Here is a 19,517-nt window from a genome sequence, read left to right on the forward strand (position 1 = left end):
AAAATGAACTCAAAAAGATATCCAAAGTTCAAGTCAACAAAAGTATTGGTAGTAAATGAAATATAGACAACAATACTAAATATGGAGTATCCAAAATATAGATCCAAAATCGCTGGCTCAAGTGTAGATTGGCTCTGTCAAGTCATTCAGAGCCAATCCCTCCTTCGCAACATCCTCCTCGATCAAGAACATCAAAGGCATTTCCACCAAAGTTCCCTTGACTTGGCTGAGCAGCTCCTTCACCTGCTTTACTCCCTCTGGACCCTGAGGGAAGTCATCTCGCACGACATGGCCATACTTGTACCTGGATTGCCTCTCAAAACATCCCTTACCATGCGCTTGGTCGTCCGCATTGTTGAAGTAATATCCATAAAATTCCTTGTACGTGGCCCAGTTGCGGATCGTGTCGTCCGGCACAGAGTGGAACACCTTACGGAATACTTCTGTGTTTGTTCTCGCCCGTGTGTTCCACAGGCTGTAGAGGGTGTCGGCAAGCGGATCGGCGACAATCTGGCTTTCAGGTGAGTCGAAATCAACCTTGTTGGGCACACCGACAGGCTCGAAGTTGGCGTCTGGTTGCCGGTAGTCCTGGGGTGGTAGGAGACCGAGGTGCTTGCGGAACAGCTGTCGACGCAGAGAGGACGCGAAGCGACTTGCCACCCAAGGCTTGCCGTTCATTTTCGATTGGATAGGTGAGTGGTCCTCAACAATAACCGCAATCTCCGAATCGTGGTCTCCAAGCTGGGATCGGTCGTTCAAATTGGCTGATCCACAGATGACGATGCGGTCATCGGCGACCATGACCTATTTACTGTCAGCTCCAAACCTAAAAGAAAGATAAAACAGGAAGTGTATCAGTGCTTACCTTGGAGTGAACATAGAGCTCTTCAGTCACGAACGCATCGATCTCGGCCTCAGGAGGACCCTCCCACGGCACGTTGCGAATATCCTCACCGTTGAGCATATAGCATTCACTAACACTATCCCATCTGCCCGAAGCCAATGGCCCGGAACCAGAAACTTGGTTGGCAGCTTGCTGGTATTTCTGGAACGGTGCTGATGTGTCAAAGGCAGTTCGAGGAGCACCAGGACCATAGCCACCTGGTCCAGAGGTATTCACGTCCTGCTGCCTTCGCGCATCTTCGTAATTAACACCGCTTCTCTGCTCAGCCTCAGTCATTGTACTGCTGAAATTGATGCGATCGTAGTTGCGAAGGTTGTAAAACCGGATGTATTCCATGGGGTTGTAGCCTTCCTTCGCAATGAGCTCCATGATACTGTTACCTCCACGGTTGATGGAATTGTATTGGAATTCCATGATGGCGCGGGTGCCCAGTGTCGATTCGTCACTCAGATCACCCGCAAAGCAGGGAACGGATGGAATCACAATAACCATCTTGTACTTCTGGCCCGCTTTAGCGGCGCGCAGAATCCGCTCAACAATGGCAGAACCGATCTTGTTCATTACCGGTTTCTGGGCGTCGCTAGTTGCCGTTATGAAGAACTGGTTCTCAATGTAAATGAAGTGCTCACTGTTCCGGATAATCGCTGCATATGCGTCCTGAATAGAATGCTCAGTGTCGCTACCGTGACTCCATTTGGCACAGCTTCGCACAATCTGACAAGCCATGGTGCCTCGTGGCTGAGGGTTGGGCTGTCCATATGAAGTCAAGCGGTCCTGGTACTGATGGATTTGGCCCGCCAGTTGGCCACGAAGGCTGGTTCCATACTGGGAAAACTCCTTGAAACGACCACCCAATCCTCTCTCGAGGTCACCAAATCCACGTGTGCCCTCGTGGTGTTCACCAACACCCCGGGTCTGGCTGTGATGCGCTTCTTGGCCTGGCGGTGGAGGGTAGTAAGGTGCTTGATTCTGACCCTGGGTCTGGTTTTGAGTAGGTGACTGGGTTGGTGGGGGAGGGAAGTAAGGCGCTTGATTCTGTGCGTGGCCCTGAGCTTGATTCTGGTTCTGAACAGGCGATTGGCTTGGTGGCGGTCCAGGAGGCGGTGGTGGGAACGAATCACCGGTGTAAGTGTAGTGCGGAGCACCCTGTGGTGGCTGGCTGGCAACGTGGGGTTGAGATTCTTCGTAGCTTGGTGGGCCCTGGCTATCAGTAGATGGAGCCGGAGGATAAGCCGAAACGGCACCAGGCTTATTGTGAAATTCGTTAGGCTGCTGCTGCGCCTGTTGCGGTTGCGCCTGTTGCGGTTGCGCCTGTTGCTGCCATGATGGTTGTTCTTGCTGCTTCTGCTGTGCCTGTGCCTGCGGCTGTTGTGCTTGCCATTGTGGTTGTTGCTGTTGCGGCTGCTCTTGCTGTTGTTGTGTTACAGAAGCAGGCTTCTGATATGGCGTAGGCTGCGAAGAGGTGGAACCTTGACTAATTGCCGAGTTTGGCCGTCCGTACAGGGCCAGTCTGGAGTATTTTTCAATGTTGCGAGCTTGGTATTTGGAATCGTAGATGAAGTTCCAACGCTCGACAAAGTGACGTCGCAGATCTTCAACTACCTGACCATGCAAGCTCATCGATATATCAGACCATCCCATACGGGAAGTTTCCTTTCGGCTCAACTGGTTCTTTTCCCACTGAGCGACATCTTGGAAATCGAGAACCCGAGCGTTGTTGTAATCCTGGCCCGGGAATACAATCTCATCCAACTTCGCTGGGTGGGCGTCTGAAATTGCGTGTTGGTTGGTATCCCAGCGTCCGAAGCACAGGTCCAAGCCTCCCATGAATGCAGTTTTACCATCAATCAAGCACAGCTTCTCGTGGTGTGCCCAGTAGAGGATTACATCGTCGTTTATACCATACAGAGATTTGAGGGCATCCCCGGGCAACTTGGAGAGACCTGCCGCATTCAAAGTCAGGTTCTTGAAAGATGATTCGATTGTTTCAGCCACATCATGACCAGTGGGAAGATGATCAGGGTGACGGAACACCGCGATATTTGGATGGAGGTCTTCCAAAGCCTTCTTTGTGTGAGAGGAGGACACTGAATTGGTCAGCAATATGTTATCAATGCTCGGATTGGGACCTGGACTCACAAGTCAATGCTTGCTCGACCTCTTTGTAAACAATGATGTTGACTCTAACTCCACGCTGAGCGGCAGCCAACAGCATTCGGTCGAGACGGTATTGCTCGTTCTTCGCAGGGGGTCTTCTCAGGTACAGCTCTGGGGAAAGCCACCCTAGAAATAATTAGCCGACAAAACTATGTCCCAGATACATGAAGAAACTTACAATCCAAAATCCAGATGGTATCTTTCGCACTTTCCAAAGCCTTGGAGACGGCGTAGAAGTAACTACAACCATCAACATACCACTTCACATCATTGCCCTCTCGCGAAGGAGCAAAGCTTCCAAATCGATGCTCCGTCTGTGGTTTCTGTCCATATTCCGCATAAGCTTGGGGATCGAGGGCAGTTCCCAACTTATGAGCGACATCGTTGCCGTATTCTGCCACGACACCTTGGAGTTTTCCTAGGATCCCGGAAACCTTATCCGCCTTCTGGGGCTTTCCCTGGTACTGCGGAGTTTGGTATGGCGGTTGCTGTTGCGAGGAACCTTGGGTTTGGGATCCCTGGTTTGGAAACATATACATCAGTAAAGACCGGGGTTGGTAAAAGGGCATCAACAGTTGATCAACTTACATAGCCCGAGGGGTTGTAGGTCTGTTGCTGGTTCTGGTTCTGGTTCTGGCCAGTCTGCTGTCCACTTTGCTGGCCAGCCTGTTGGTGGTTCTTGTAGGAGCTTCGCAGTTTCTTAAAGGTATCACCAACCAAACCTCTGGCACTGTCGCCATTTCCGCTCCCTCTGTCCTGGTTGTACTGGCCATAGGCCAGTGGGTCCTCACGATGCGACATGGCCGCAACTAGATATAGGAAGAAATGCTATTGGGGAATAGATGATGCAGAGAATCAACAAAATGAAACTCGAAAATGAGGCTGGAGAGCAAAATAAACCAACTGAAGAAGATGCTGGCATGGATGCGATATTTATGGGCCTTCAGGGGATCATCACCAGCTTGGTCAGACCGTCAGTCCACGTTGCTTTCCCGCCCCGCTGCTCCGAAACAGCAGCTGAACGGGGCGCTTCCCAACCTAGGCTGCCACATAATTAATTTAATCGAGCCCATCACCGCCTCTTCTTCAGTGACATCCCGTTATTATGGAGGTTCAGTGGCCCTGGGATGTATCTGTGGATGGTGTGGCTGTGCATTGTGTCGTCACATGTGTCTATTCTTGGTGATCTGGTGATGGAGGGGTAGGAGTAGAGATAGGTAGGGCAGAGTCAATTCATGCACACCCTCATGCAGGAGGATGATCATGGATATATATTGATGAATCGATCCATGTTAGCAATGACTGATTCTCCTGATTTTCTCATGATGCTTAATTAATTTATTTATCTTGAAGCCATCGTATCTCGTGCGGGACAGAGTGGGGGATTTGAAAATTTCATAAACAGAGGGGATAAAACACGGTATGCAATTACCGTATTGCAATTACACCAGCCAAATCTGCCCCTCATCCTGCCCGCATGACAGCGGATGCAGTACTCCCGTTACCGTATTTAACCCATATTCTGGGAGAAGATAGACTAAATTACACCGCTATGTCACAATCTTACCATATCAGCTGTCATTTTCCCCGCTTCCACAATTGGAGAAATCGTCCATTTCGATGATATAAGAATGAGGTCAATTCTCCTAAAATGCTAATTGAAATTGCTTCGAGAAATCATCCAACATACCCTTAAAGTCCCTATCACAATCATATCAATTAAATTATATTCACCATGTCTCTCGCAACTCTTGATGTAAGACAGGACCCTCCGATCTGCAGTATCATACACCACTAACTAAAAGCCCAGGCCTCGCAACACCCCAACCTCCCCACCTCATCGGTGACCCTCTTCAGCGCCAAAGCCACCAAGAAGTTGAGCTTCGAGCAGATCGCCCAACACATCGGCCGCAATGAAGTCGCCACCGCCGCCATCTTCTACGGCCAGGCCAAGGCATCCTCTGAAGATATCGAAAAGCTCGCTTCCCTCCTCGACATTCCTCAGCCAGAGCTCGAGGCCCAACTCAGTGGATTCCCTGACCGTGGCCGTACCGTCGAGATGCCCCCCAAGGAGCCCTTGATCTACCGACTGTATGAGATTGTTCAGAACTACGGATATGCGTACAAGGCGATTCTCAACGAGAAGTTTGGTGACGGTATCATGAGTGCGATTTCGTTTTCGACCAAGGTGGAGAAGGAGACTGATGAGGCTGGAAACAACTGGGCTGTTATTACGCTGCGCGGAAAATGGTTGCCTTTCTCGAGATTCTAATCGACTCGCTTCGATAACGATTAACGAAGCAGTCTGGAGGTACTACCTTCATGCTGAGTCTGCGGTATACTTTATTAACTAAGAAATAAAATTATTATATATGAACTTTGTTGAACTCTATCACCTGCTGATTTATACTAATACTAAACAGGGAATCTACCTGGTAATAATGACGATATCCAGAAACGACTGCCTGGAGACATGCTGGTGCCTTGAGAAGTTCCTTTTATCTATCAATTTGGTCAAGGAGTCATGATTAGTTTGATGAAGGAATCGAAGACGAAGATGATGCTGGTTCTTTCTCGTCGCATCCAAATGAAGGAGAAGATGAAGATGACGATGCTGAGTATTTCGTCAAGGACGAGGACGAAAGTGAGAGCAACGAAAACGATACAGCCAGCAAACCTCCCACTGTCCCAACCTCGATCGAGATATACCGCTTTCTCTATGGAAATTTGATGAAGATGAAGATGAAGATAGGAATAATCATTCCCATATAATCCTCCATTGAGATGTGACTAGTACATACGACCACAGGGTGTGGAGAACAGGGCTTCCCGTCCGCTCAGCCGTACTTAAGCCACACGCCGGCAGGTTAGTAGTTGGGTGGGTGACCACCAGCGAATCCCTGCTGTTGTATGTTTTTATATTTTTGGCCTTTTGAAGGCTTTAAGACAACCATCTCTACAGCCGTGGATGGGAGGGAGATATTGGAGGTGGAATTCTCTAGATATGAAGATGGGCCAGTAGACTGCAACTTGAAGAGACAGGGTATTTCCGTCATTAATTTGGTAGAAGGAGGATACTAGGATTTTTCTCACAATCGAAAATTTATCATTCAAAAGGCTTTAGCTTGGTATATGGCATTCTGCGTAACAACTAAGTAACAGCAACATTATATATTCAAGCATGAACATCAAATAGTATCCGACTTTCTCAAAGTGCACTCTATGGCAAATGATGTATCTGATTTTCCCGTCTTCAGTATCTCCCATCCCCAGCTCTCAAGAACTTCCTTTCGCCTGGTCCATTCATCTTCATACTCGATACCCGTCCATCTCACAGCAATAGAGTTGTTCCCATATAGAATGCGATACATTTCGATCGTGTTTGGAACACTCGGAAAACTCTTCAATTCACAATTATATTGGAAAGGATGCTGCTCTTCAGCATCTTCTGGATCCGAATCAGGGGGGCTATACTCCCTTGGCCACAACCTGGATGGCAATATTAGAGTAATTGTGAGTGGGTTAGCACGCCAACTCAGTTCCTCGAAAATTTTCTCAATCATCGGACTGATGACTTCAACACATTCTGGGCCATGGCTTCTAGTGAGATATGAACATCGAGGATAATTTTCGAGACCAGTGTACCGTCCTTTAATGACATTCCCACCATGATCTAGCTTCACAAGTTCGATCGAATCGTAGGCTATCACCAGATTCGCGAGAAACTATTCCAAGGCCCGATCATAGTCAACCAGTTATGCAGGGTCTGCCAGCCTTCCTCTCCCTCGATGGTAAACTTGAAGGTATTCCGACTGTAATACACCGCAGTAGCTTCGTGGTGGATAGCCTTGCTGCAAAGAAACGACCCCACTTTATACGGAAGCACGAGATAGTGCCAATCAGGCTTAGCTTTTTGTCTTCCTATTCTTAATTCCCACACCGTTGTGGTCGTTGTCACGATGGTTTGTGTTTGAAGCTGGGTGACTGGGTCGAATATAAAGCTCTCCTTGATGTTGCTTCGAGTCGCTTGTTGGTTGTGACCATATCTCGATTTGGTGGTTGATTAAGCGATGGAAGAGTGGAATGTCAAATAGACGTGATACGAGGCACTGCTCATAAATGAGCATGCGTATCTCAGGGGGGAGATGGAGGAAGCCAGTCTTCTCTTCCATGGTTGAATATTGATTGTATGAATGACTTGTGTTGATGGAGCGACTCTTAAGGGGTGGAAAGAGTAATTCCATAAATATCAATAAAGGTGTTCATATTTTGAGTCGATTGGATATGTTCAAAATAAGGCACCAGCATGATAACTCCAGGTAGTCGTTCTGAATAGCATCATTCTTACCCAGTAAGATATGCTTGATTTGGATACTAAAAAGGCTTCAGCTGCACGAGAAGGAAGCTAGAAATACATGCAAAATATCCATATTGACTAGACAAAATTTGTGAATCAAACATACTTTCTCAGATAGCCTTCTCGCCCAACCTCTTCAGCAGGGAAAGAAGAACAAGATGAACTGGCCAAACGCAAATTTTCCCTAATAAATGTTTCTTTTATTATGACTATGTAATCTCCATGACTTTATCAATAGATAACATCACCCTGTGAGCATCCTGAAAGTCGTTTGTATCATTTCTCATAGCTAAAATCATAACGCATAATTAATCCAGATCAAAATCAAGTATTAGACCACATTCATGTCGAGACTGTCAACCCAATCAATGAAATCCGTTCCATCGTCTAGTAAGATTGACTCGCCATTCAACCAATCCGCTGCTATCACGCCGGCTGGTAAAGAAAAGGGCAGCGCTGAGCCACTGACCGACAAGACACGGTTGAGGATGTTGCATATGACCTTACGCGCGTGCTGGCAAGAATCATAGTGGCGTTCATGTGGCCGAACAACGTATTGCAGGTGTGATGCAAAGACGCTCAGGTTTTGAATGATCTGTGACCGTCGGAATGCGCTGGACTGGAGCTGGGTTCCAAATTCCGATTGGCGGAGTAGTTCGATTGCGAGGACACCAGCAGCAGGTATGCCAAACGTCGATGCCTGTATTTTGTGAGCAACGGGAGCACAGAGAGATGATGAGTTGGTACTAACATTCCATCCAACATTGGATGAGCCCGTCCCGGACCCGATTTCCCTGCAAATGAGCTCGAGAACTGTATTCAGGATATCCTGGGAGATAGTGACCAAGCCTTCTTGTCCACTCTGAGCGCGTTTGACAAGGGTGCGGTAAAGAAGGAAGTCATTGTAAAGCAAAGTGAGATAAAACGTGGCGATGTCGCCATGACCTTTGGTACCCACGGCACCGGGCCGCCAGTGAAGAAAGCTGGGAAGTTCGTCCCATGTTCTGTGGGAGTTCAGAGATACCTCCCTAGAGATATCATATTAGCTGCGCATTCCTGTTGAACGAGTGACAAGGTTGCACTGACTTGACCTTCTGGGGCAGATTGTCGACATGACGGCTCAGGGCCAATTCAAGAATCTGTTCCCTAACCGAGCTCATGAGCAAAGAAAACCGGATTTGCACTGCTTTCCGAACGATGCCTTGAGTGTTCCATCCGCTCGCATCAAGTTTGCTGATTATGGCATCTCGGACCTGAGGTTCGGCCAGGAGTTCGTCGTCACCAAGATCCAGAGGAAGCTGTACATCGTAGTATCTCCAGCTGATCTGAGGCGGTCTTCCCAGAAACGTTGCCAATTGCTTATCTATGCTGTATGCACCCGCCATAAGCCGTCTTCGAAGCTCGACCAAGAAGAATGGGATTCGCGCGATCTGCTGCGACTGATTGCGGTTAAGTGTAAATACTGCTGTCGATAACTCGGCCAATTTTCTCCATGCTCGATTGTCTTAGTTTATCAGCATTACGATTCAGTAAAACGGGGGGGGGGGGGGGGGGCGGGGGCAGCCACATACCATTTTCACCATAAACCAACGTCAGTAGATGTATGTGTTGGAAAAGCAACCAACCAAGTGAATCGTCGATGATTCCAGAATCATCGCAAAATTGTAGGCAGGTGTCGCTTGCAGCAGCAGCTTGAGCTCCAAGAGATTTTTGGGTGCCGGGTGAATTGCCTTCCAACTCAAATATCGACCTAGACAGCATGGCGCCTTGGCCTAGAACCGAAAAGAGCAGTCCTATGCCCTCCCATCTGGCTGATACAAAGATGATGTATTCTTCAGGGGTCATGGATGAGTTGACGCCGACAGGCTTGGAGCCGTTGTCAAAAAGTTTCTGGGACCAGCCACGCATGTTCGAATAGACATCATTTGTATCCTTTGCGTCTCTCGTGCAAGCATCATACATGTTCTTGACGGACATGAGCATGGTTCGTATGAGACGGTAATCGAGAATACACGACTCTGGCGATATCTCGCGGAAACTCTCGATTGCTCTCTCAAGAACTGGGGCATTTTCAAACAACAAAACCAACAACTGAGTACCCAGATCAGTCTGCTTTGGAGTAATTGCGACTGGGGCAGATCGAAATCCATTTGTGGCGCCATTGCGCAAAAATCCGCCCAGGTCGTCTTCATTATTTTCGCTGAAGACGCCCGAGTAGCTTGTTAGCCCTAGAGATCCGCGCGGCGGGAGTTGCGATAATTTATCTTCCAGAAGGAGGTCCGAGTTGGTCTGTGGAGGGGAAGCCGCAGTCACATCATTTGAGGAGTACCACGACTGAGTCGCCTGCGCAGCATTGTACACGCAGACGCCCGACTTGCCTTTGCGAGCGCATTTCTTGCAGACGGGAGTAGCATAGTCGCATCGAGATTTGGATTTGCGACAAGGCTCACACGGTGTGGGCTGGCCATTCTGTTTGGAGGCAGCCATTTTCGCCAACTGGTTTGAACAGAATGAAAGAGGGTCAAATCCAGGGGAAAAGTCTGCCCTGGTATGGTCTGCAGTTTGCAGTTTGCTTCGAGGTGGCTGGTCGCGAATTGAAACACATAAAAATAGACCAAGTCATTGCACTGCATGGCTGCCTGGGGGATCAGGTGTCGATGCCTTACTCGTCACATGTTGTGATTATCTGCTTGGCCAATCAGGACAGCAGGTTGCTCTACAGTAAAAACAAACAGCTCGACTGAAAAGAAATCAACTATCATTAAGCTGTCTAACACTGGTGAGTCTGTCTCGTCCAGAGAATATATCAATCCAAAAAGACTGTATCTCATATCCGCTCATTCACCAGACAAACCCACCATCTCCAATGAATCCTTCCAGAGCCTCGCCTCATCCTCCGGGTTATATGTGTGGCTCACATACGTCTCATTATCTCTACCATCATCCTTCTCGCCACGCTCAGCCTCGGTGCAGTCCAGAAGATATTTTCCACCTTTGCCTTCCAATTCCGAGCCAACTGCTGCCCATACGGTAGTTGCAGCTCCTTGTTCCGGGCTCTTCAGAACTTTGAGCAGAGCTTCGTCTTGTAGCATAGCCTCGATATGAGCTGGAGGAAGATACTTCCCCAGACCTGTGGCGATGATTCCTGGGTGAAGGCTTGTTGCATGCAGCCCACGAGATCCGTAACGACGCTCAATCTCGTTGGCCGTGTAGATATTAGCCGTCTTGGACTGCCCATATGCAACCCATGGGTGGTACCCTCCTTTTTGAAATTGGTAATTTTCTGAGGAGTTGATGCCGTGGACACGATGGCCCGAGGAGGATACGATGACAACTCGGGACTGAAACTCGGGATTGGTGGCAGCCAGAAGGGCAGGTCCCAAAAGGTTAAACAAGAGGAAGTGAGACAGGTGGTTTGTCGCAAACTGGGATTCATAACCATCGTTGGTAAGCTGGAGGTCCGGCACGGCCATTATCCCGGCATTGTTGATGAGGATGTTAACCCGGTTTGTCTTTGCCAGGATTGTTTTCGCAGCATTTCGAACACTCTCAAGAGAAGACTGGTCCATATGAACAAGCTCCATCAGAGACGGGTCAAAGATGTCACCCAAAGCATCCTTTGCTTTAACCAGATCCCTGGCCGTCAGATAGAGTGATGCTCCAGTTGCGGCCAGAGCACGGGTAGTCTCGACACCAAGGCCAGATGAGACGCCAGTGATGACAGCCACTTTGCCTGCGAGCTTGCCTTGCATGTCATTATCTTGGACGATCTGCAGAGCAGTTGGACGTGAGTCCCCAGGGCCCTGGGGGTTGGCATGTGCTGCAGCGTATCGAGACATTGTATGGGGAAGACGAAAATAAATGAAAAATAATAGAAAGTGATGGAAAGAGCTAAATTAGAAGATGGTTTCCTTATCCCAGAGTAGGCGAAAGGCATCCTCTTTATATCTTTTCGTATCATTCTGCCTGGCAATTTTAATCTATATCCCAAATCGCCCCCATACTTGCTGGCTGACAGTTTCTACCGCATATGGTTTAGTCCGTGATAGTCCTGGCTGACACTTTTGCCTCTTTCGGTCTAGTGATATTCCTTCGCTCCTGCTTCTTGACCACGCATCATTTGACTCTTCTTCATCTCCCTGATGATCTCCAAATTACTCAACCATGGTATCGACATCAGCTTTGCAGCTGGGGAGAAGTGGAGCAGGAGAAAGTGAAAGAAAAGAGCGGAAGAGGATCCAAAATAGATTGAATCAAAGAGCCCGCAGTGAGTGGTCCCTAGGTTGATCTCTCCATTAAGCTTACAGGTTCCGGACAGGATTTCGTAATAGAGAAGAAAATGCCCCCGTAAATTCCAAGGCTCGCTTATACCAAGTACATCGCTGGCGAGTCGAGGACGGGGCGTCTCACTCTCATGCCACACAAGGCTGGAGTAGTAAACCGCGCAGTGAGCTCCGCAGGAACTCGGAACAGTCCATATCTGAGCCAGCTGGTCCACCGGCTCTTTGTATCAGTGTTCTTTTTTCGGATCAATCGCTTGAGACGAGGTTTCCTCTTCCTGCGGACCAATTGCTGCATCTTATCAACTACAACGTATTCCGAGCGCTCTATATGAACAAGGCTATACTTGGGCAGGTGGCGATGTCCTTAAAACCAGGCCACGAGGTCCCTGAAACCTTCCATGGTGCTAATTCAGTAGTATTTCCTGAATATTCGGTGATTCTTCCACTGGAAGAGCCAGTCGCGTCGAGCCTTCCAGCCTGTCTTGCTCCAACAGAGTCACAAATGAGTCTCATCCACTCCACATGGATCGACCTACTTCCTTTCCCAAAAATGCGCGAGAACCTGATAAACTGGGGAACCTGCTTTGATCATGCCGAGTTCGTCAAAGACCTGATCGGTAATTTACTGGACGAACGGAATTTCTATTCACCTTGGTTCCCCCAGAAGTCAGCAGGCGCTGGAAAGCTAACGCTTTCAAACGAGGAGGATGATGAAGTCACTGCGACTCGAAATGGGCTTATCATCTGGGGGGAACCATACAAGATGGAAAGTTGGGAGGCTACTCCTGGATTCCTAAAAAAATGGACGTGGGCTGTGGAGGGTTGCGAAGGGTTGATCGTGTCCAGTAATCGTTGGAGGATTATGAGAGGCGAGGATCCAATGCAGCTCTCTGCATAAATAATTCCATGTGCAACTGTCGTCTTGCGTTTCGGAGGGCGAAGAAGAAGCCAAAACTACGTCTGAGGACCGATAATACCGCTTCAATTCAAGTTTCGGAAGCAGAAAACGGCAGTCCAAATGCAGGTGGACACAAAAGTTACGCAGCGCTTTCTCGTGTTTCAGAAACGGGCAAATCTGGCTTTAATATGAACACAAAGAAGGGTCGATATGATCTCATTACTACGGCGGCAGCTGGGCTGAAGATCGTGGCCCTTACTTGGAGAGCGGAGCCACTGCATTACACAGAGCCGCAAGGAGCAATCAAAGGGGGGTTGCTGAGTTGTTATTGCGTATAGCGCGATGCGAATCCCGATGCAACAACTTCCCATGGCCAATGGCATTAAGGTTGTTTATATGGGAGGCATGGGCTAAGATGTATGACGCGCATACCCTCCCCTTCCTTTAAGAGAAACAGTCTGGATGATTATTACTAACTATAGCTTATAGGATGAACACTGTCATACCATGATATATGTGGAATTAATGCAGTTATCATGAAGCTTTACTTGACATTCCTCTGATAAGCCTTGAGAGGGGGCAGTGTTATCGATTCCCGAGTAACATCTCTACTTCTCATTGAAATCGCCTTACAGTTTGCACAACGCTGCAAATCGCAATAGGGGCTTTCGAGAGAGTCTAAGATTATATTCGACTCACGGAAAATACGGGACCATCAGAAAGTCCTCCAGAATTAAATAGTAACCGGAAAAATGGTGTGCACAGGCATTGAAAACGGGGATATCGAGGACCTTTCAGCTTAGCATCAACCAATAAAGCCTACCAGAGTATATCCGTTATCACAAGGTATGTGATCGCATATAAAATGAAATTTTCTTGACTAAAAGATTCATTAAAGGATGAACTATGCGCAGTCGTATTAAGGCCAACTGCTACAGCGAGTAAACTTAGGTTGGCTTGTGTGTATGTAGCACAATATAACCCGAATGCAAGGGAATGGTTACGCAGAAGTTACCGTACAAGAATTGGGATTTACTTTTCCAAGTTGACGAGTCCACCTATCTTAAATGGGGGTTTGATAATATATAAGTAATTTGAATTCTTCAAATTAATTCGAGGGGAATACATCTGTTGAATATAATTCTACGAAAGGTCAACTGGGTATGCCCGTCGCCTTTTTGGCCTAATGGTTATCTCAACAACATCCATCGCGATGGCTTATGATCGAAAACGATTCGAATCAGTCTATCCGGCTTTGGCCAGGGATATACTATCTCACACAAAGACATATGGTACACCTGATAAGCAGATGGACCGGTTGGAGTTGGTAAGTCGTCAAGGAGCTACTGCGGATTCCAAGTTAACTCGAGACTAGAATCTACAGCACAACACAGTCGGGGGAGAATATATTGGCGGTATGATGGTGATCAACACGTATGCTCATGCTCTGGGTCGAGGACTATCCGAGAGCGAGTATCACCAGGCAGCCAAGTTGGGCTGGGTTTTCGAGTTCATCTATGCATCACAAATAGTCAGCGAGGATACGAAAAAAGGAAACGAATATCGCAATGGCAATCCAACTTGGCACAAGATGCCCGGTATTGCCTTGCTCTCGATAAACGATTCCAGCATGCTCAAATGCACAGGTTTTCTACTACTCAAGAAACATTTTCAAAACAACCCTCATTATGTCGAGCTGGTTGACCTTTTGCACGAGAGCAGCGCACAAGCTGAAATGGGCCGAATGCTGGATTGGACCATTGCTCGTCGAGAGAAGGGCGACGATTTTAACATCTTCACTTCAACTAACTGCGAAACCATCGCCACATGCATGACAGCAGACTTCGTCGTGCGTCTTCCCATCCTTCTAGGTCTTTACCTTGCTGATGCCATGACGCCCGCAAACCTGAGTCAAACGCAGAAGGTCACGACACCTCTTGGCCAGTATTATCACTTTCAGAATGAGTTTCTATGCAGTTCAGAATCGGAAAGATCTGTCAAGCAAGTCGACTGGTATATTAAAGAAGGAAGATGCACTTGGACAATTACACAGGCTCTGCAATGCGCAAACCCATGTCAGAAAGAAACCCTAAAGGATGGCTATGGATGCGATAACCCAGCCAAGGTGAAGAACGTCCGGGAGATATTTGCAGAGCTGCAAGTCCATCGCATTTTCCATGAATATGCGAGTGATTTACTGGAGAAGATTCGCAAGGAGATGGCAGGGGTTGATGAGTCGGAGGGCTTGAAGAGGGCTGTTTTTGAGGATTTGATGGAGGTAATGGCAAAGGGAAGATGATATAATTGAATTGAATTTATTCAGCTTAGAGTACAAAGAGAAAGAATGAGAATGTGTTGTATATCACTTCCATGGAAAATAAGTGAGACACCATTCCATGATATTGTAATAGAGCAGTCTTTTCCTCCATCGACTCTTGATCTTGTCTATGAGTAATGAACAATGTTAATTATTTTCTTGACATCTTCACCTTAGATTGTTTTCGATTCTCTTCTTTGGATAGTGAATATACTATCTGTCTGTGATGCAGTTGAAGGTAGACTTTCACTTTCTCCTCATTTCCAGACAGTGAATAACACTCTCACACTTCTTCATTGCCCAACTTCCCTTCTCCCCAGCTTCTTCAAACCCCACTTCCTCCATTATTGAACAGTCTGCATCCTACTTCCCTTTATTCTCCCATTCTCTATCTCCTCAACTATCTACCTTTGTCGATTTAATCTCTACACCTAAACGTCGAATCAAAATGTCCGGACAGCAAAAAGTGCAGTGTACCTACGCCGACTGCCCAGCTCTCTTCAGCTCCATCCAGGCAATGAAGAAGCACAAGGCCCAAGGCGAACACGACTACTGCAGCAGATGCGACGAGGACTTTGAAGACGAAGAACGCCTCCTCATCCACAAGATCAAAAGCAACAAGCACATCGTCTGCCCCATCTGTGGCGTTGACTTTCGCAGCGAGGGTGGTCGAGATGGCCACATTCGCCAGGTGAGTGGGCTCGTGGGCTCGTGGGCTCGACTTGAGACTTCCCTCTCTGTTCTCTACTAATGCAAACGGTGGTGGATGGTAGAATCATCGAGCGGAACAGACTATCATCTGCCATGGCTGCAAGGACATTTTCAAAAGTGCCAGCGGTCTTATGCGTCACATCGAAGAGGACGAATGTCCAGCCATTAGCAAAACCCGTCTCTTACAGGAACAGTCCAAGAAACTCATCATCAAGGAGGCCCTCAAAGCCGGCGAGGGATCCCCCATGCCCATTATCCCCAATCCTGTTGATTTCGACGACATCGACGGCGGCGTCAAGGTGAACATGCTCGAGATGGAAAATAGGGAGGCGATGGCTCACCAGCCCAAGCCGGGCGAGGTCGATCCCACCGCGAGTGTAGATGCCATGCTTGCTCTGAAACACTGGCCGCAGCTGGGCGAGCAGAGAAAGATGGGCAGTGAAGCTGCTTCGCCGGGTAGTGACCTGATGGCCTTTTCTGACTTTTCTCCTTCGGTCAGAAGCCCTAGTGTCTGGAAGGGGAAGGAAAAGGCTAGATCTGTCACTGAAACTGAAGTGCAGTCTCCGACTCGCGAGGAGGGCCCGTTTGGCGTTGGCTTGCCGGATGCTGGTCAGATGCTTCGTATTATGAATGAGAGCTGGGATCCGACCAAGTTCTTTAACTCGTTTAGTGGAAAATACGCTTGTCCTTGTGGTGCGCTGTTTACCGGAATGAAGGAGTTTGAAGAACATATTTTGATGAAGAGTCGCGCGAGACGTAACATGCAGTATGTATCCGCTGATATTGAGGGACGGATAAAAGACTAATCTTGGTGTCTACAGGTGCCCCGCATGCCTTCGGATCTTCAAGAGCACGGCTGCCCTTATTGCCCACTGCGAATCAGCTAGTGTCCGATGCAGCATCAATGATGGATACCGATATGGGCAGATCATCGATGAGCTTAGTGGAGGGGTGATCCAGGCGAGTGGCTATAACAACGATGGAACTGTCAAGTATGAGGCTGGAAAGTTGGCTCTGCCTAATAACACGATGATTGGGACCGATTTGCAGGCCGTGAAGAAGTGGTGATCTGTCTTTTTTATTTTCTTTTTACACAACTTACGATGGCATCTGAGAAGGGGTAACAAGGGCAGATAGAACTCAATATGAAGTCGATTTATTAGGTACAAGGGTATAACAACCGACCAGACAGAACGTCATTTCCATATATACATTATACGTATATTCATTCATGCTTAACAGCATTCCTCACAGCATTCAAAGCATGCCAAGCCAGCACACCTATATGGTCAGCATAATCCATTATCGGGGATAGAGGAAGACATACACTCCACAACAGACATCACCAGCTTCACCACCTCCACGCAATTTCATTTGCATTGGTTCTTGGGTGGTCTGATAATTAGTTTCATTAGTATTAGAACTTCATTTATACTGTGTAGAGGTAACATACTGGCTGCTCCGTAATGACCCCATTCGAAGGAGTAGATTGACTGGCGGGTTGCTCCATAGTGATCGCAGGCGTAGTGGGGGTTTCAGGGGAGGATTTCGACCAGTTGAAAAAGCTGAACATGATGTATAATGTTATATTAGGTATAGCAGATACTAGAAAGAAGAAGAGAATAAAGCAGAGCAAGCGAAACAAACCGGGTATAAATACCTCAACTGCTATGATGTATACAACTCCACCATCAAGCATGATATTATAAATTTGATGAAATGATATAATAGGTACCTAACACATAATAAATAGGCAACCACATTCGCCCCTGATCCAATCATTTATGCATACTGCATACAAGCCCGATTGCTTCCCTGATTTGGAGTCCAAAAAACTGGGCACAAGTGGAGACTTCATATGATATCGTCTTATAGGGCTGAATGGCTAAGCTTTGTCAAGCTTTGCTGGGTATTGGCCAATCAGTGCTGTTTAATTCATGTGATTTATGTCTGTTTATGTTTTATTATGCTTTATGATTAGTAGTATTTATCTGTATAACTCAAGGTGCTTGGAGATAGGAAGATGGATGTCTCGGCTCCATGAGAGATGTGTGTCGATGTCAACGATTATACAGCATTTGTTCAGCTTCTAATATCGCTAAATACTGTATTTATCATCAACGTTATTTATTTATTTACAGACTATAGATATCTTCAGGAATATACTTCCCGCACTCTGATTGGCCTGTCAGGTCACCTGACTACGCCTTTGGTCGAATGGAATCCCGTAAATTTTCTTTGCGATAACAAATCCAGCATCATCTGCAATCGAATCCAACCTAATCTCATGGCCACACCCATTCATCAAACATAAATATCCCAATCAAAAGAAAACGGAGGAAAAATGTCCACCCCACAAGAAATCCAAGCAATCCGCGAAGCAGACTACATCCGCTTCAAACACTACGCCGCACTGGGCTTCCTCGTGGCCTCGCCAATCCTAATCGCCCTCCCACCACGACGTCTCGATCCTCTCACCGTCCTGTTGACGAGCGCCTTCTTTGTCTCCGCAAACCACATCACCCACGAACGCACAGGGCGGAGTATCGTCGACCGTATCGAGTCGAAAATCGCATATTCCTCGAAGGCCGTGTCTGTGCCTGACCTCCCGAGTGAGCGCGCGTTGGAACTCCAGGCTCGGATGCGAGCTGCGCGCGATGCGCAGATCAAAGAAGGCGGTCTGGTTAGTGAGGAATTGGAGAAGTTGAAGGCGAGACAGGAGCAGGAGAAGGGGATGGCGGAGAGAATTTGGATGGGGGGTGAGGTGGAGGGGTGGAAAGAGCGGCGGCTGCGGGAGGAGAGGGAGGCGTTGGAGGAGGGGAGGGGATATGGGGATTTGATCAAGGAGCATATCTGGGATGTGTGGACTTGGGGGAAGAAGGATGAGGAAGATGAGGATGATGATTGAGTTGGTTGTGTGGAGTGTTGATTTGAAGCGATGGATTCATGTATAGGTATTTGTATTATATGGTTGGCGTTGAGGTATTCTTGTACAAACAAAGGGACTCTCTTACAGATCTACGAAGCTACGAGTAGACAACATTCAGTTGATAATTCTTCATTCTTGAATTCAACAAATACACAACTTTCCTAGATTGTATCCCCTGGGCTCTGGGGATACAACCAGGATACAAAACAAAATAATCCATATCAATCTGTATAAATCAACGATAATCCACCATCATCCCCCCATTCGGGCTGTCGAATCAAGGGAAACTTCCTGACAAATGTCAGGTAAAAACCTTGATCAGGATGCAACCATCAAAACAATATAGTAAATTCAATCTCATCCCCCCATTCGAGCGGTGGATCAAGGGAAACGTCCATGGCATTTGCCAGGTAAAAACCTTGACCAGGATGTAACAAAATATATCAAATCCAATCCGATCCCCCCATTCGAGCGTGGACCAAGGGAAACATCCATGATGATACCAGGTAAAAACCTTGGCCGGGATACAGTACAAATTCAAATTCGTCCCCATATAGTTGCAAAATCAATCAAAATAGTACACATAGTTCAGTTTGATCCCCCCATTCGAGCGCGGGTCAAGGGAAACTTCCTTGATGATATCAGGTAAAAACCTTGACCGGGATGCATACATGTTTGAAATCCCCAATTGTGTGTATGTGTGTGTATGTGTGTGTATGTGTGTGTATGTGTGTGTGTATAGATAGGATGTGTGTGTATCCATGTCCATACGATCTTTCCAAGATCAAAAACATCCAACTCTTCCCATTTCCCATGGGGTCATGGGGTGTCCCATGATCTCCTATTCAAAGTGCCCCCCATTCAAAAATGTCCTCCCGCTTTATGCGGAGAGAACCAGTCCCTTCAAATATCAATTTCCCATCCGAAAGTAATCGTTTCCCCCACTTCATGTGGAGAGAAC

The 19,517-nt window shown here is 47.4% G+C and overlaps 10 protein-coding genes across 10 annotated transcripts; 5 read left to right on the forward strand and 5 right to left on the reverse strand.

Annotated features, from left to right (window-relative positions):
* Positions 1-48: 48 nt before the first annotated feature.
* Positions 49-3,766, reverse strand: pld2 (putative phospholipase D (PLD)). The gene is made up of 4 exons (XM_040836688.1): positions 3,240-3,766; positions 3,044-3,187; positions 866-2,991; positions 49-804 (listed from the first exon to the last, which is right to left on the reverse strand). Exons 1-4 carry the CDS (start codon positions 3,628-3,630, stop codon positions 118-120), a joined length of 3,348 nt encoding a protein of 1,115 aa, XP_040691252.1. The 5' UTR covers positions 3,631-3,766; the 3' UTR covers positions 49-117.
* Positions 3,767-4,796: 1,030 nt separating this feature from the next.
* On the forward strand, positions 4,797-5,333 carry cyn1 (putative cyanate hydratase; the record flags this gene model as incomplete). The annotated part of the gene is made up of 2 exons (XM_040837483.1): positions 4,797-4,817; positions 4,872-5,333. The coding sequence occupies 2 exons, from the start codon at positions 4,797-4,799 to the stop codon at positions 5,331-5,333; spliced, it is 483 nt and encodes a 160-aa protein (XP_040691253.1).
* Positions 5,334-6,242: 909 nt separating this feature from the next.
* Positions 6,243-6,567, reverse strand: ASPWEDRAFT_39301 (uncharacterized protein). Its single transcript, XM_040835068.1, has one exon. The coding sequence runs from the start codon at positions 6,430-6,432 to the stop codon at positions 6,250-6,252; it is 183 nt and encodes a 60-aa protein (XP_040691254.1). The 5' UTR covers positions 6,433-6,567; the 3' UTR covers positions 6,243-6,249.
* A 910-nt stretch (positions 6,568-7,477) lies between these two features.
* On the reverse strand, positions 7,478-9,986 carry ASPWEDRAFT_39302 (putative C6 transcription factor). Its single transcript, XM_040835069.1, has 4 exons — positions 8,990-9,986; positions 8,505-8,922; positions 8,170-8,446; positions 7,478-8,118 (listed from the first exon to the last, which is right to left on the reverse strand). The coding sequence occupies exons 1-4, from the start codon at positions 9,903-9,905 to the stop codon at positions 7,750-7,752; spliced, it is 1,980 nt and encodes a 659-aa protein (XP_040691255.1). The 5' UTR covers positions 9,906-9,986; the 3' UTR covers positions 7,478-7,749.
* A 269-nt stretch (positions 9,987-10,255) lies between these two features.
* On the reverse strand, positions 10,256-11,257 carry ASPWEDRAFT_171048 (putative short-chain dehydrogenase/reductase; the record flags this gene model as incomplete). Its single annotated transcript, XM_040830715.1, has 1 exon — positions 10,256-11,257. One exon carries the CDS (start codon positions 11,255-11,257, stop codon positions 10,256-10,258), a length of 1,002 nt encoding a protein of 333 aa, XP_040691256.1.
* Positions 11,258-11,582: 325 nt separating this feature from the next.
* Positions 11,583-12,599, forward strand: ASPWEDRAFT_26949 (bZIP transcription factor; the record flags this gene model as incomplete). Its single annotated transcript, XM_040832927.1, has 2 exons — positions 11,583-11,685; positions 11,737-12,599. The coding sequence occupies 2 exons, from the start codon at positions 11,583-11,585 to the stop codon at positions 12,597-12,599; spliced, it is 966 nt and encodes a 321-aa protein (XP_040691257.1).
* Positions 12,600-13,812: 1,213 nt separating this feature from the next.
* ASPWEDRAFT_108281 (uncharacterized protein) lies at positions 13,813-14,898 on the forward strand (the record flags this gene model as incomplete). The annotated part of the gene is made up of 2 exons (XM_040827967.1): positions 13,813-13,926; positions 13,975-14,898. The coding sequence occupies 2 exons, from the start codon at positions 13,813-13,815 to the stop codon at positions 14,896-14,898; spliced, it is 1,038 nt and encodes a 345-aa protein (XP_040691258.1).
* A 466-nt stretch (positions 14,899-15,364) lies between these two features.
* ASPWEDRAFT_67784 (putative C2H2 finger domain protein) lies at positions 15,365-16,999 on the forward strand (the record flags this gene model as incomplete). Its single annotated transcript, XM_040838928.1, has 4 exons — positions 15,365-15,607; positions 15,690-16,393; positions 16,449-16,908; positions 16,955-16,999. 3 exons carry the CDS (start codon positions 15,365-15,367, stop codon positions 16,693-16,695), a joined length of 1,194 nt encoding a protein of 397 aa, XP_040691259.1. The 3' UTR covers positions 16,696-16,908; positions 16,955-16,999.
* Positions 16,863-17,200, reverse strand: ASPWEDRAFT_171052 (uncharacterized protein; the record flags this gene model as incomplete). Its single annotated transcript, XM_040830716.1, has 3 exons — positions 16,863-16,908; positions 16,955-17,022; positions 17,081-17,200. The coding sequence occupies 3 exons, from the start codon at positions 17,198-17,200 to the stop codon at positions 16,863-16,865; spliced, it is 234 nt and encodes a 77-aa protein (XP_040691260.1).
* Positions 17,201-17,905: 705 nt separating this feature from the next.
* Positions 17,906-18,915, forward strand: ASPWEDRAFT_39308 (uncharacterized protein). Its single transcript, XM_040835070.1, has one exon. The coding sequence runs from the start codon at positions 17,972-17,974 to the stop codon at positions 18,533-18,535; it is 564 nt and encodes a 187-aa protein (XP_040691261.1). The 5' UTR covers positions 17,906-17,971; the 3' UTR covers positions 18,536-18,915.
* The last annotated feature ends 602 nt before the right edge of the window (positions 18,916-19,517 follow it).

This window comes from Aspergillus wentii, assembly GCF_001890725.1.
Source record: "Aspergillus wentii DTO 134E9 unplaced genomic scaffold ASPWEscaffold_3, whole genome shotgun sequence".
In the NCBI taxonomy this organism is placed as follows: Eukaryota; Fungi; Ascomycota; class Eurotiomycetes; order Eurotiales; family Aspergillaceae; genus Aspergillus; species Aspergillus wentii.